Source organism: Triticum aestivum, chromosome 6D (genome assembly GCF_018294505.1).
Source record: "Triticum aestivum cultivar Chinese Spring chromosome 6D, IWGSC CS RefSeq v2.1, whole genome shotgun sequence".
NCBI lineage: Eukaryota > Viridiplantae > Streptophyta > Magnoliopsida > Poales > Poaceae > Triticum > Triticum aestivum.
Window position 1 is genome coordinate 17,391,113 of NC_057811.1, and position 15,817 is coordinate 17,406,929.

General features: G+C 47.7%; 1 protein-coding gene across 2 annotated transcripts; it reads right to left on the reverse strand.

Annotated features, from left to right (window-relative positions):
* Nucleotides 1–3,469: 3,469 nt before the first annotated feature.
* LOC123143128 (ATP-dependent helicase BRM) lies at nucleotides 3,470–15,042 on the reverse strand. Of its 2 annotated transcripts, XM_044561962.1 has the most exons (15): nucleotides 14,688–15,008; nucleotides 12,691–14,043; nucleotides 11,229–12,548; nucleotides 10,481–10,596; nucleotides 10,111–10,198; nucleotides 9,912–9,998; nucleotides 9,685–9,777; nucleotides 9,514–9,597; nucleotides 8,555–8,758; nucleotides 8,122–8,364; nucleotides 6,468–8,006; nucleotides 6,169–6,367; nucleotides 5,873–6,084; nucleotides 4,849–5,097; nucleotides 3,470–4,401 (listed from the first exon to the last, which is right to left on the reverse strand). In XM_044561962.1, the coding sequence occupies exons 1-15, from the start codon at nucleotides 14,799–14,801 to the stop codon at nucleotides 3,745–3,747; spliced, it is 6,558 nt and encodes a 2,185-aa protein (XP_044417897.1). In that variant the 5' UTR covers nucleotides 14,802–15,008; the 3' UTR covers nucleotides 3,470–3,744. The 2 variants fall into 2 exon arrangements, with proteins under 2 accessions (XP_044417897.1, XP_044417896.1); XM_044561961.1 differs by having other exon boundaries at nucleotides 5,873–6,367; nucleotides 14,688–15,042.
* Between the last annotated feature and the right edge of the window lie 775 nt (nucleotides 15,043–15,817).

Here is a 15,817-nt window from a genome sequence, read left to right on the forward strand (position 1 = left end):
CTAGAGTGGAGGTTCTTCCCGGTAGGGACCGGCGATGGCGGAGGCGAGGAGGGGTCCGTCGCTGGATCCACCGGACTAGCCGCAACCCGTCCGTGATGGGCGCGCAGGGGGGCGGGGACGGGGAGGGCGAGCGGGGTGGAGACGCAGGACGGGTCATCGATGTAGAGGGGAGGGGACGCTGGCACCGGATCTGCGGCCGCCCGGCTTCGGTCGCGCAGGAGGACGGGGTCGACGAGGATCCGTGGGAGCGAGGCGAGGTGGAGCGGGGTGCATCGTCCGCCGGAGAGGATGGGGGTGGCGAGGGGAGCTATGGGTGTTGCGAGCCGAGGGAGAGCTGGATCCGCACCCGGAATCGCCGGATCCGTCGCCGGCCAGCCGAAACGGACAGCCAGGAGGCCGAAACGCAGCCGCGGGCGCTGCCGACGCCAGGGGCCAGGCCACCCGCCCACCTAGCGCCCATAGCAAAGAGCAGTGCCCCGCCGCCGCCGTCGGCCGCGCGGGATTCTTCCGGCGGCGTCCTTCAGCGGCGGCGAGGAGGAGAGAGGTGGGAGACGGGGTGGCGGCGGCTAGGTTTTCGGTCGCCGCCCGAGTCGCCCTGGTCAGAGCGACGCGGGGGCCTTTCCTCGCTTGCTTCTTCACTTTTGACTCTTTTGGGTACATCCTTTCTATCGCAGTTCAAAAGGCTAATGACACTATTACTGCCCTTTTGCAGCTTTTGCAGGTAATTCACGGTTGACAACACGTACACAAGGCTAAATGTGTAGCTAATGGTTTTATTAAAAAAATCATACACAAATGGCGATACGGCCGAGCTTGAAATGAGTGGTTAGCTATCTTAAAAACAATCAACAAAAAAAATGGCAATACGACTATACCGGAGTTGATATGATAATCATAGACAGTTAATTGGTGGTCACATGCAAAAAATGAATGATAGACATCAGTGAACGTCGGATTTTTAGACGTGGCAAATCAAACATTTTTCGTGGCAAGTTATATTTGTCGGGATGGCAAGTTTAGTTCACGAGCATGGCAAATCCGCCTCCGTTCATATTTTTGTCTGAAAGTTGTCGTACTTGCAAACTACATTTGCCATTCTCGCGCCAACATAATTGCCATGAAAAACGTTTAACTTGTCATGCTACAAATCTGACGTCGGACTTTTAGCATTTCTGAAAAAATTAATTAGTGGCCTTGCTAACTTAGATTTCTTCCATTTGTTATCTCTCCTAAGGTTACATAATACTAGGGTAAAATATTTTGGCACTGTACCACTATCTCCTTTCTTTCTTTCTTTCTTTATTTGGCAAAGAGACACGGGACCATATCAAGTACGAACATACATATATATATATATTTTTATTGCTACAAAGATCAAGTTCTTATTTGTTGCTAAAGTTAAGTTCTTACACATTCCTCTAGCATGTGAACTTCCCGTAAATTATACAGACATCCCATAAAATGACTTTTACGGAACTTTTTTAGGGGAGCTCTTGGAGTTGCTCTTAGAGCTTGCCGATACTAATGTGATCGAGAAGCATAGTATCAGAATTTTCTATTGCAAAGTTGCTATTAGAGCCTTAGTTTGATGTTTTGGCAGGAACACTACCTCTTTCAAAAGTCTTGTACTAGTAGTAGGGATCTGCCTGTTTTTGCTTTTCGCTCAGAAAAAAATATGTTTTAGCTTTAGATGTACTCCCTCCGTTTTTAGCTTTGTCGTAAATCGGACATTATAAAAATTCCGGCAAAGTTTATAAAAAAAATTAACATCTACAATAATAAATATCATTACATTCATGATTGAATATATTTTCACAACATATATACATGTTGTAAATGTTCATATTGTTTTATATAAACTTGATCAAATTTTATAAAATTGGACTCAAGACAAAACTAATATGCATAGCAAGTAACAACAGAGGGAATACAATAGGGATGTAAACTGGACCACGTTTAAACCCACTAATAGTCTAACACTTCAATTATTTTCGGGTAAAGCTAACTAAACGGGACTTGTCATTTATTTGACATTTACATCTTAGAGTACATAACGATTGCGTGCCAAGATAGTCCAGACATATACTCCCTCCGTACTAAATTATATGGCATTTTTGCAGTTCACTTTGAAATGCGAAACATCTTATATTTTGATACGGAACTGTAAAACGTCTTATATTTTGATAGAGGTAAGAGCATCTTCACTCGTTCGCCCTCCCAGGAGGCATATTTTTCGCCGCTTGAGGGACTGCGGGCGAAATTTTTGGGCCGGGGGGCAAAATTTTCCACTCGTTGTGCCCCCATGAGCATGTTGAGCGAGACGACGTCGATGACCTCCTCGGCGCGCGCCCAGCGGAGAAGCGCGAGGAGACGGGCGGTGGTGCGCTGGTGCGCCTCGGCGAGCACGACGGCGAGGCTGAGGCGGCCGCGGCGGTGTTGCCGCACGACGACGCCCCGACCTCGCGCTGTCGCCCGAACGACGCCACGATGTTCCCGCCGCAGTCGTCGTCGTCGCCGCACTCAAGGCTGCTGCCGGTCAGGTCCGCGCAGCGTCTTCCTCGCCATCTCGCGCCGGACCCCGCCGGGGGTCCCCTCCCCGGCCACGCGGTGGAGCGCCCTGTCCGCGCGGCCGGGCGCGCCAGGCCCAGAGGAGGATGCCGGACACGGCAGCGTCATGGTCGCGCGCCCCCTTGTGCGCCCAGCGCTTGAATCGCCGGAGGCAAAGGCCGTGCTCGACGAGCTCCTCCTGAGCTGCACCCAGATGCGCGTCGGGCCGCTGCGAGAACTCCCGCTTGCCCATGCCCGTTGCGAGAGCCGGAGGAGTGGAAGAGCGCAGGAGCCGGTCGGGGCGGGACAGCGCGCCGGCGGGCGAGGATGCGCGGCGGAGGCGGGGCGCGGGCAGAGCCTTGCGCGGCAGCGGAGGCGCGCGGGGGCGGAGCAGGCCGGCGCGGGCGGCCAAGCCGGCTGGAGCGGGGGCGCGGGCCGGCGTGCGGAGGCGGGACGCGGGCCAAGTCGGCCGAGCACGGGCCGGCCACCCGAAGCCAGCGCGGGAGAGCTCGGCGGCGGCAAGCAGCTGGGAGAGAGAAGCAGACGGGGAAAGAGAAGTGGGGGCGCTGCGAGGAGAAAGCGCCGGCCTCCCGAGCTGCCCCCCAGGGGGCTGGGTTTGGGTGGGATCGCCGGGGCCAATTTTACTCAAATCCGGCGAAAAAACAAGGCTTTTGGGGACGTGAGTGGGGCGTTTTTTATCGCCAGGGCTAAAAAAGTGGTCCCGGGAGTGTTCTTGGGGGACTGGTGGATACATCCATTTCCGTGTAATTTCGGACTGAGGAAGTACGTTATACGTAACATCCTCATCAGCTTTGCGCTTCCAACGACAAAGTGGAACACAATGCAGCATGTAGGAAAGCGCCGTTAATTAACTTATCAGCTCCTGGTAACAACTTTGCTTATGGAAACATACAACAGATGATAATTACTAACTGATTATTAACTAAACACCAGCTCATTTCCATTATCACTGTCCCTTTCACATGGAGAACACATGCATCCTCTGGTTGCACCACTAAACCACCTACCACATAACAAAGGCTATTAAAGGAAGTGTTCCTCTTTACAGTAAACAAACAAATACCCAACATACAGCAAGAAAATACTCCTAACCCACACAGCATTCCCTTCTTCTCATGGCCGTATGTCCGCGACGCATGGCGGCGATGATGATGCATGGAGAATGTGCCCGTCGCGTCACAAGTGGCTCGGCCGCCTCTTGCCGGTGTCGGTCCGCTGCCGCTTGGCGGGCTTGGCCCAGTGGATGTCCCCGATGCCGGGCGGCGAGCTCCCCCCGCGGTCCGAGTGCGCGCCCCACCCGGGCATGGACTGCTGGGACGGGTGAGAGTCCCTCTGGAACGGCGTCCTCGCACCTCTGGGCGACGGCGCCGGGCCCAGCCGGCCAGTGTTGGTCGGGGAGAGCGGTCCTCGGGGGCCTGAGCTGGACGGCGACCCGATGCTGGACCGAGCTCGTTCTTGCCTCTTCTTCTTGGCGATGAACAGGTCGCCAGGGTGCAGCGGCAGCCCTGGGCTGTCGAGGCTCTGGTCCCTGCCGCCTGGTCCTGAATGCCTCGAGTCCCTGTCGGGTTTGGCCCGGCTAGGAGCTTCACCGGCCGACGCGTGATGGCTGTGCTTGCCGCTGCCGGGACCATGCTGCTCCGCTTCAGTGGTGGTGGAACGGCGCTTCAGGCCTGAAGCCAGGTGCTTTGCTGATGGGACAGCCGTGCTGCTTGCACCACCTCCGGGATTCGAAAACGACAGCGAGTCCTTCACCTCTTGGAAGTCAGAGTCTGGGAAGGCGATCTTCATTATGTTGAAGAATAGATTGTGGAGAATCTCAGCTTCTACACGGACCTGCATTTCCATGAGCAAATTAAGATTCTATTACACCAAGCACACACGTTATGATTAACTGGACAAAGATTGCAATATGTAACTACAAGTTAACAGAACTATGAATAGCAAAAGTATGTGGTGACATATCTGATGGTTGTTTACACGTTGGTCTGAGTAAATTGACAACAATCATAGACAACCCCTTCGTATTATCCATTAATGCGTGCAGTTAGTGTTATGAATCCATAACATATACTTATTGCAGACACATCATATATAAAGTTAATGTTAGCTCTTCAGAGATATAAAAGCTGACTATTCTCAAAATAAAACAGGTGTGATCGTGGACACTGTTTCTTGACTCGTGGGGCATGTTTCAGGAACAGAGTAACGCAGTGCTCGTGAGATTAATATAATATCGGTACAAAAGGCAAAAGGGAGGCCTGGTCTAATGCTATAGATTACCTCATGTCTGTAGCCGAAATGTTGAACCACACTCTTCAACATCTGCTGCATGTCCGCTATGAACTCAGCTACACCGCTATACTCTAATCCATCAACTCGCAATTCGATTTTCTGTAGGTCGAGGGTGCTTCCAGCCACACCTTTGGATGAAGAATTTTCATTCCTTCGCCACCAAGAAGCTATGTTGGGTATTTTTTGGTGTCCTTCTTTGCCAATTCTCCTCCAAAGCTTGCTTATTACATTCTTACACTGCAGTGATCAAAGATGAGATAAATCATAACCCAGCAATCAAAAGCTGATTTCTGGAAGGCCAAACAAACCGAGTAAAAGTCAAACAGAAGCGATCCCATGTTCCTGATAATACAGCATCATTCTGCTATGTGATAAATGTCATACGTACAAAATAGAACAGTAATTCTAATTTCTTATTTGCAGAGATCTAATCCCAATATTTACGATGGCCATGAAATACCTCGTTTCCAAGACTGTAAACTACATTGTTACAACTGCTATGGGAACCCAAAGGCATGTCCGGTTCTATTGCAAACCAAGCAAAGGTTTATCTAGCATCGCCAACAAAGGTGATGAGATCGGCGACCTCCAAAATCTTGCTTACTGATCAAACTCGACCAGATGGGAAGGGCTCGGGAGAGCCATATTGGTTCTCACTGGGCATGTTTGTTTTCATTGTGCATTATCATGTTCCTGTTCACCAAATGGTTCAAAATAAACATAGCATGGGACATTAAACAATTGCCATATTCATGCTTCCCGAAAAAAAAACAAATCTAACAGCTACCCTGTTGCTAACCCTGCTTCCTTGATCTACTGCTGGCACCGGTGAGGTCCAAACAGGTCCCCCATAACCATATTTGCTAAAGCGCAACAAAGTAAAATACTGCAAGTATTCCCAACATAAGTTATCATGGTTGTCTAAGGTATTTCTAAAGAAGAGGCAATGAGTATTTTTAACAGGATAAACCATCATAGACATACAAAGAAGAATAGAAGGTTAAATGCTAACCTTTCTTTGCATACTGTCAGACATCTTTGTGCCAGCAGAATTGATGACCTTGTTGCTCCAATTCTGCTTGGAGTGCTCAGCAGATCCCTCCCCAGACCCAGACAAGTGGGTAGATTTCGCTGCCCTGGAAGCAGGAGAAGCCTTTACAGATGGCATGTTACGCTTCTGTTTCACTACCGGATGAACTGTGTCTTGCTGCCTGGAAGTAGGATCTGCAAGAGCATGGGCATCTTGCTGTGAATCATAATCACCATCTCCTGGGAATAAAAGGCGAGCACCACGTTGGGGGAAGGTACCATCTGCACCAGATCTATCTTCCTGTTTATCGGTACTAAGTCTTGGACGAGTTCGGAGACTCCTTTTGCGTTTTATTTTTGGCTGCAGGACCTGTTCATCCTCACCATCATCCCGGTCATGGTTCCAGCTTCCTGATTGCTGTAGATCCATATGTGAGTCCCCTGATAATGCAATCTCTCCGTCCTCCAAGTCATCTGACTGTAAATTCATCAGTAAAAAGGATAATTGTACAGTTAACTTTTCATTCAGAAATAAAAAGAGAAAGCAGAAAGAAATAAGTGCCAGGTCTCAAACATACAGTTCTTTTTGAAAAAGTGCCTGGGCGGGAATCTAATGCAGATAGAGACCGCAACTTCTTCAAAGATGAGGAAGGGGCCGGTGGTGGTAATCTCCGGCTTCCAGATGAAGATCCTGTCGAGCCAGCTTCTTCAGACTTGTGACCTTTTCCACTTCCTGTCCCTTGTTGAAGATCGTACCTGTCATCATTGTTAGGCTCTTCTTCCTCCGATTGATCTTTGTTATCATCATCAGGTACTGAATCATCATTTTCCTCTTCCTCTTCAGATTCTCCTGCTTCTTCTTCAGGGTGAGATGGTGTATTCCTCTCTTCATCATCTTCTTCGGACTCCTCATCGTCTTCATCTTCATACTCCCTGTAGATAGAGTACTTACCAGACCCCGTGGGTCGCCCCCTTCTTTTCTCGAGTTTGTCACCATTGTCAGGAGCACTGCCAGATGCATTTCTGGCAGGCTTTTTGGTTAAGCTCGCCACAACACAGTCAACATCTGTAGAGCCAACGCGGAGCCACTTTGGAACCTGGTTATGTTTCATCATATCTCCTGTCCAATCAAATTCTTCATCCATCTGATCAAAGAGCTCGACTTCCTCTTCAGTCCGAGCAATCATACGATTAACTTCCTGTAGCGAAGGAACATCATGAAGACTTTCTTGATACCTCTCTTCATCATGCAGCAGAGTCTCCAGAGTCATGCGCCTTTCCTCATGGGTCGTTCTTTGATCAAAACGACCAGCATTAATGACTTCATCTGCCATATCAATTTTGTATTGTTGGATATTATTGCGGATGAGACTTTCGATTGAACCCATGTATCTGTCCTTTCCAGCAAGGTCATCCTCCAGATCTCCACTTCCTCCGTTCCTCAATTCATCCTCTTTGTGATAACTTGAGATGTTATCAACAACAGCCTCCATGTAAATAACCTTTACCTCCCTAGTCTGCCCTATACGATGGGCCCTTGCAACAGCTTGTTCTTCATTTTGTGGATTGGGATCGGGGTCATAAATTACAACAGTGTCTGCACTCTGAAGATTCAGACCTCTACCAGCAGCACGGATACTAAGCAAGAATATAAAACACTCAGAACCAGGCCTATTAAAATCAACAATTGCTGATTCACGGTCCTCCAAGCTAGTTGTTCCATCAATTCGCCTGTAAGCAAGTTGCCTCCATTGCAAATAGTCCTCCAGGATGTCGAGAAGTTTTGTCATAGTGCTAAAGAGGAGAACACGGTGACCAGATCTATGAAGCTTGATTAAAATCCTATCAAGATTCCACAACTTCCCGCAAGATCTGATAATAAAATCCTTCCCGTAGTAATTCATAAAGGGATATGACAGCAAAGGATGGTTGCAGACTTTCCTCAGTTCCATGCATTTGTTTTGAAGATTCTTATATGTCTTGGCCTGGTACATTGGATTTCTTTGGATACGTATTTTCTCATCTTCCGGATCAACTCTAATGGTGCCAGTGGATTTGATCCAATCATATATAGCACCTTGAATAGCAGACATTTTGCACCTCAAAACAATAGAGTCCTGCACATTGCATGCCAAGTAAATAAAGCTGTGAGTTTAAAGAACCAAATTACCAACAAAAAAGCAATTAACTTCTAAACTTGTACATAGAATGACAAGGGTGAAGTTATGGTACCTTCCGTGGAAGTGAACCTTCAACATCTTCAACACGCCTACGTAGCATAAAAGGTTCCAAAATTTGATGAAGCCTGTGAATAATAATAACTTTCTTCTCGGTCTCCAACCAATCATCTTCTTCGTTAGGTGTAGGAGCATCCCTCTGAAAAGGCTTTGAGAACCAATCTTGAAATGCCTTCCGGTTGTCAAACACTTCTGGAAGCAACAAATTTAGAAGGGACCAAAGCTCCTTGAGATCATTCTGAAAAAATTGTAAGAATGTATTAAATAACAATCTAAAATAAACAATAACCATGCGGTAAAATAAATACTGTGGCATACAAGAGAAAAGGAACTTCCAGGAACTGAGGCTCCGTCAACATATCAGTGTATGGCTATATGCCTATATCAGCATTAGTTAAATATAATCGGTAAACATTTATTGGGCTTGCCTGTAGAGGAGTGCCAGTGAGAAGGAGACGTCGCTGGCAACGATAGCGATCAAGATCACGGGCCAAGACTGACTCTCTGTCCTTCATTCGTTGGGCCTCGTCAATTATAATGTACTTCCAGTCAATTCTTGAAAGCTTAGAACGATCAAACATGACAAATTCATATGTTGTCACAAGAACATTAAATTTGACAGCCAAAACCTCCTGCAAGATGAAATCCGAGAAAAAAAGGTTCAGAAGCAAATATTTCAACAGAAGCTAAATCAATAATGAAATTCACATACATTTGCCGCCAAATAAGCTTATCTATGAGAAATAATAACAAAAAAACAGATCAAACCCTGCTCAGGTATAAACAGGAACATAGTATAACAGTACCCATGGAATATGCACAGCCTGAGAGAAAGCCCTCCTTTTTGGTTAAAAAGAAGTACCCATGGAATTGAGAAAATTCAACCCCTATACAGCATCTGAAGCGTAGCTTCACTGGTATGAAAAACAAATACCACAATATGTGCTACAGAGTTTCATTTACTCTAAATAAAACCAAGCCATGTGCAAATGATGGCTTTGTGTCTTGTATATATATATGGACAGAGTACAGTTTGGTGAAGAAGTTTGTACGTGCCAGTTACCCATTTTTTGTAGGTCAGTTTCCTCATTTATAGTAAAACCAAGCGTACGAATTAATCTTAGAGCAAAAGAAATACTATAATAGAAGACAAGCCTGACGCATAAGGTGAAAGCCTGAAGCGACAAAGTAACCAGTAAGCACATTGTTTCTAAATAAGATAATGCATGGTTTATGACTTTCCCGCTGTTAGCATATTGTTCAGCAAACAGCATAGCTAGGACTGTTATGATTGTGTTTGCTTACAACAAAATATATCTAAAAGGCAATGTGCATCAGAATCTTTGAGTGCTAAAGCATCATAATAAATACAGATGTAGCAACTTACTTGAGAGAACAACTTTTGCCTTTGATCCTTTGCACCAACATAAAAGATGCAAGATGCGGATGGTAACCAATTTAGTAGTTCACTCTGAACCAAGAACAGAAAATTAAGTTAAAACTTATGCTTCAAAACTGATTTTTGTATCACAAAACTGGTACTGGAAAAAAAAAACACCTTCCAATTGACCAAGACAGCATTTGGCACTATTATGAGATGTGGTCCATAATTGCCTTTAAACTCCATCAAGTATGCAATCAATGCCATAACCTGTTTAAGCAAAAAGGTGGACAACCATGAAAAGTCAATCCTAGCAGCATGGCATTGAAGGAAGAGTGGGGCAATCCGAAGACATGGTGAAATAACTAAAATCCAGCAGGTGGAACACAGCAAGAAAGGCACACCTGTACAGTCTTGCCAAGACCCATCTCATCAGCCAAAATGCCATTCAATTTATTATTGTAGAGCGAAAGCATCCATTGAAGGCCCACCTGGACAACCAGCAAAACAAAATTGTAAAAACAAATTGTGACAGACTGACAGGTCACAACAATATTAACATTAGTATTAAAGACAAATAGTTGAGTTGAAGGGAAATGATACCAGTTGGTAGTCCCTTAAAGTTCCTAATCTCAAAAGTGAGGGCTGCTTTGTTACTTTTTCAGTCACAGCATGAGCTAACATATAGTACCTATAAGAATAAAACAGGTCAAAGTTTGTTATGGCTAAAAGGTAGATTTTGCAGACCTTGTTGATCTGCACAAACTTTATCCCAAATGTGAAATAGAACAATCTCTCAAAAAAATTGTGAAATAGAACAATTGTTGGTTCCAGATTAGAGAACAATTGTATGTGAAAGTTACTCAGAAGTCGGTAGCATGCATAAATTTAATTTATAGTGCTCTCTGAAACAAATATAGTGGGTCAAGAGAACATTCCAATAGAACCACATTCTCATTATTTAATTACTTACTTGTTAACAGATGCATTTTCCTCCCTTGGTGCATTCATCTCCGAGAATGTGTTTCTTATCATAACCTCCTGGCCAGCACATTGTGCAGCAGCCTTCACTTCTTCTTCAGAAAGACCCTGTTAAACAATCAGCAAACTCATTATTTACAAGAATAGTCACTAGGAACCTAAAGAGTAAAGACTGCAGCCTGTGGCAGATGTGCGGTGCATCGGAGTACAGTTATACCCGACTTCTTTGATAATGCAATATACTCCAGTACAGTTACACACAAAGGATATGGGTTCATACCCTTTTCCCCTTCAATAATAATTGATGAAAGGTAAATAAAGGGCGCATGCTAAATTTGTATTGCTTTGGAAATTGAACAGCACTGCAGTTAGTTCCAGTTTTTTGGTCATTAAACTTTTTTTTAATTAGCCAGAAACAATGGTTGAGTCTGAAATTGTTGACTCATCCAGTACAGATTTGTAATCTGTCTTCTGGTTACTCGGCGAGCAGTCTAGTAGCCCGATGGGCACTTGGGCAGCCATGGGAGAAGAGAGTTAAAGAAAATTAAGCTCCTACTGATTGGCGGCAATTTCCCAGAGTAGGTGGTTAATGATCATGTTCTGCCACCAACCACTTTTATACAAATGGTTTTAAACAGTTAAAATAGAATGTGATACTGTCCATAGAATCTGACAACCTAAGAAACCAAAGGTGGCGGAAAAGCTAATTTCATTTTCGAAAGAAAAGAATGTCATAATACCTGTGCCCGTGCAGCTGCTGCTGCAGCATTTGCTGCCTCTTCTACTTGTTGCTGATTCTTGGTAGCAGTAATTTTCCCACCGAGTTTATAAAGGTACTCTTCAGTCTGGGATAAGAACGAAGATAGAACATTGTATCTTTGAGCTGCATCACCAGGAACACTGGTTTGTTGTTCCAATAGTATTTGACGATATCGTTCCACATCATTGTTTTTTAGTGCCTCCATTCTTTTGCTTCGATCATCATCCTTTTTCTTTGAGAATTCCCTCAACATCCTTTCATGGTACTTGGCCACTCCTCTGTTACGAGTTATTCGTGCATCACGAATAGCCCAATGTGCTTCCAAAAGCTTCTTGCGCCATTGGAAAATGGATTTCAGCTGCTTCTCTCTCGAGGCCTTTTGCATCTGCTGAACTTGCCTTATAAGCTCGACGCGTTGGCGCTCGCATTGCTTGACAAACTTCCTGTATATCCTATCAGGCATCGCCATTATTTCTTGCTGCACCTCTTCAACTTCATCCCTCATGCGAGCCTGACGCTCTAGGAGTTTCAGCTTTTTTTCTTCAATCTGTAGCCTCAAAACAAGATCTGGCCGGATCCTTTTCCTCTCTAGATTAATTGAAAGCAATCCACTAATCTTTTTCAAGTTATCCTCTCGTTTCTTGCCAAGAACCATCATGCCTTCCTGAGCCAACAAATCTTTCATGTCATAACCAAGTGCCAGACTACCGTTGTAATTTGCAGGGGGCATGGAATCATGTTTCCTAGTAAAGGACGGGAAATCAAATAATGGACCATGATATTTTCTGGGAACATCCCTTGGAGATGGTGCGCTACTTGTAGAGGCAGCTCTTTTTGCCTGCTCAGCATCTGCCGAACCACTATCGGTCGGTACAGATTTTCCCCTTTCACCACTGTAATCACTTCTCCCAGGTGTTCTCTGGATACCCCTTTCTGGTTCCTGCTCAGATTTAATGGGAGCGGTGTTACTTTGTTCAGGTGCAGAAACTGGTAAAATTCTAAGAGGCTCCTTGGGCAGAACTTCCGTCACTTGCATGGGGCCACTTGCAGAACCAGTTTTCTCTTCCGAAGCAGAAACCTCCGCCTTGGATAAAGAGGGTCCCTTCAACAATAGAGGCTTTTCAGGAGCTTTATCACCACTCTCCATGGGCCTTCCTTGTTCATCAGCATTGACTGAAGCAGCCCTTTCACGATTGGGTATTACTGGAGGTCCAGAGACAAGCTGCGTCTGTGGGTCCGGCAGTGGCGGAGGAGACATGATTAATTCAAGAACTTCCGGTGGGAGTGTACGGTCACCACGCTGAGATGCAACAAAAGAGAAATAAGAATTGCAGCAGTATGAGATAGATCAGCTTAAACCAGAGTAAAATTGTACTATACTGGAACTCATGAGGAAAAAAATGCATGAACACAAGACACATCCAAATTTAGCGTTCTTGTACCTTCAGACGCCGAAAAGCTAATATTTGAGCTTTAAGTACATGAAGTTGATGTTTTGTGAAATTCGAATTCGGCCGACCACCTTGAGTTGGGGCCTGTGATCCTCCTGTTTCACCAGGAGTTGCTGTAAGGCCGGTAGCTCGATTAGCCTGCTGCAACTGTCTTGCATACTGCAGCTGCATCGCTTCTGAACTCGCAAGGGTATTCTTTGGATTGGGCTGCTCAGAAATCTTATTCCCGTGTCCAGAACTTTGGGTCATATGCATCATTTGCCCGGCGTTGCCCATTGTCATGGGCGGCCTCACAGCCCTCTCATTTGAACTTTGGGCAGAAAACTGCTGCTGCATCTGCAAGTTGCTCGGATTCGCCATCTTTGTCTCTGCTCCAGCAGAAACAGAAGAACTAGGCGGGGGAGGCTGCCGGGGCTTCAATGGAGCCTGACCAGGATTGTTCCCATTTATTGGGGCATCACTGTTCGCCTGCCTAGGAAGCATTTGCTGATTCTGCTGCTGCTGCTGTTGTTGTTGCTGCTGCTGCTGCTGCTGCTGCTGTTGTTGTTGCTGCTGCTGCTGCTGCTGTTGCTGCTGCTGTGCAGCCATGTTTGTCGTGTTCTGCTTCTGCATGGCGGCCATCCTGGACTGCCAGATAGGTATGATTTGAGAAATGAGACTTGCATTTGCAGGATCAGACAGATCGATTTTCTGCTCCTTTGCCCAGGCATGGATAGCTTGCAACGGGATACCACCCATGCTGGCCATGCCCACTTGACCTTGCATTGGCTGCATCGGCCTCACCATACCACCAGCTGATGACATCTGCTGCCCAGGGATTCCTTGCGGTGGCATAGGAGGCCTCATGTCAGCGCTCCTTTGCTCGCTGCTACCGGCCCGCTGCCCCTGCTCTGGCTGCTTCTCCGCCTGCTGAAGATGCTCGGACTGCCTCTTAAGCATCTGCGCCTGCGCCTGCGCCTGAGCCTGAGCCTGGGCCTGGGCCTGAAGGGACATGAGCTCCTGCATCTTTGCAGGGTTGGCAGCCGCATCCTGGTCCCTTGTGGACGGTCCTGCCATATTCATTTTGGCCTGCTGCTGCTGCTGCTGCTGGAGTTGCATCCCATGGGACTTCTGCTGCTGCATCAGAAACTGCATGTACGCCTGCTGCTGCTGCATTGTGCTCTGGTTGTACTGCTGGCCCGCAACCAGGCCCTGCGGTCCACCGGGTTGGGGCAGGCCCCTCTGACCCTGGAACGGCCCCATCGGGCCCGAGGACTGGGGGAAGCCGCCCCCTCCGCCCATCATACCATGCGGCATACCGGGCTGGTAGGATTGCTGCTGGTGTTGCTGCTGTTGCATCATCGCCTGCAATAACAGAAGGCAACCCGTTCAGAAATCACAACCTAGCAGAAATTAAGTAGTGGCCCAAGAGAGAACTCAAAACCCCAGCCGGAGAATCGCATCGCCGACGTAACATAACAGAGCCAAGAATTCTTCAGAAACAAGCACAGATGCAATTCGATCACAGAGAGGAACAGGGCTGGTCCAAATCGGCCAGAGAACAATCCCAAGATTGAATCGCGCAACAATCCCAAACCCAGCAAGAAACCAAGAAGCGCGAATTCGAGATGCAGGGGACCCCCGTCGCCGGAGAAACCTGGACCGGAGACGCAAGAAACATGGAACTGCAAACCGCAGCCGCACTGAACCCCACGAATGGAGGAGCTCGGGCGGATGGGGACAGGACACGCACCCACGGCACGCGCTCGCACTCCACTGGTAGTGGCTACCGTTGCGGCCAGGCAGGAGAAGCCGGCCCCAATAAAGGCGCCGCCTTTTTTTTCTCCCAGATCCCAACGACCGCACGCGCGGGCGCGCGCAGAGGGCACGTTTCCCCACCAATGGCGTCGTCTACTACCCGCGGAGATAAACCCACCACCAGAAAAATAAATTCCAACCCCCTGCCCTGCCGCCGAGGTGGGGCAGAGAGGGCACCAAGGCCGGCTCACCTGATTCCTGGCGAACCCTAGGTGCTGCGCCTGCTGCTGCGACGGCGCGGGCGGCTGCTCCGGCCGCGGCGACGAGGCCGGCGAACTGCCGGAGGGCGCCCCGCCGGGCTGCATGACGGGCGGAACCCGGACGGAAGCTCCTAGATCTGGCCGATTCGGGGCCGCCTCATGCGTCCCCGGCGAGATCTGGGCCGCGCGGGGGGGCGCGGGGTCGGATCGCCGCCGCGGACGGCCGCCGGCGACGGGCTGCGGGGGGGTCCGGTGGGGTGTTCCGGTCAAGACCTAACCTTGGCTTCCGGCCTGCGGATTTTTCTCTCTTTTATTTAATGTGGGGGGAGGGTCGGGATATAGAGCGCTGGCCGGGAGTGACGGATTGCAAATTCGGAGGAAGGGGTGGGCCTTTATGTGAAACAACCGTAGGCATGAAATATGCACATAGGCCCCCGGGTTTTATGCATTTGCGTTATGGGGGTGGTTTCTCGACGGTACCGACGCGTATCGACCGGTGTCTGATATCCGATATGCGCAAGGACCGGCTTCGACATTTGCTATTTGCGAAATGTTATGTATGGATCTATGCTTTTCTGTGGAATACAGTTAATGCTGGGTAGGAAATTCAATGCGCGCAATTTCCTGCTAAAGTTGAAATTTATTGGCATGTTTACCCCGTGCTTAGCTTGTGGTCAAGCGAACGTGGTAAGGCGCGATAGGTGCGCTAACGATGAGGTGGGGTATATAGTGCGGGTGTGGCAATTACTTTATTGATAGACAGGTGTAGGCCCCTCAAAAAACGCCATGAAATGCGAGGTTTGGGTCTCTTCTTGAGGATACAGTTTATTGTTATGCCATTTTAGTGTACGATTGTTGATTCAGAAATTGTTTTGTACCGGTCATGATGACGTATATCACATAGTGTTGGGTGTCCAATATGCCAAAGCCAAGGTGGGATCAACTGTGACAATTGTTATCTGCAACATTGGTTTGGAATTTGGACTATTGTGTGTGATTGAGAAATTGTTTTGCACCGGTCATGACATCGTATGTCACATGGTGTTAGATATCCGATATGCTAGAGTCAAGCTAGGATCAACTCTCGCGGGTGCTATCTGCAGCCTTAGTTTGGAATTTGG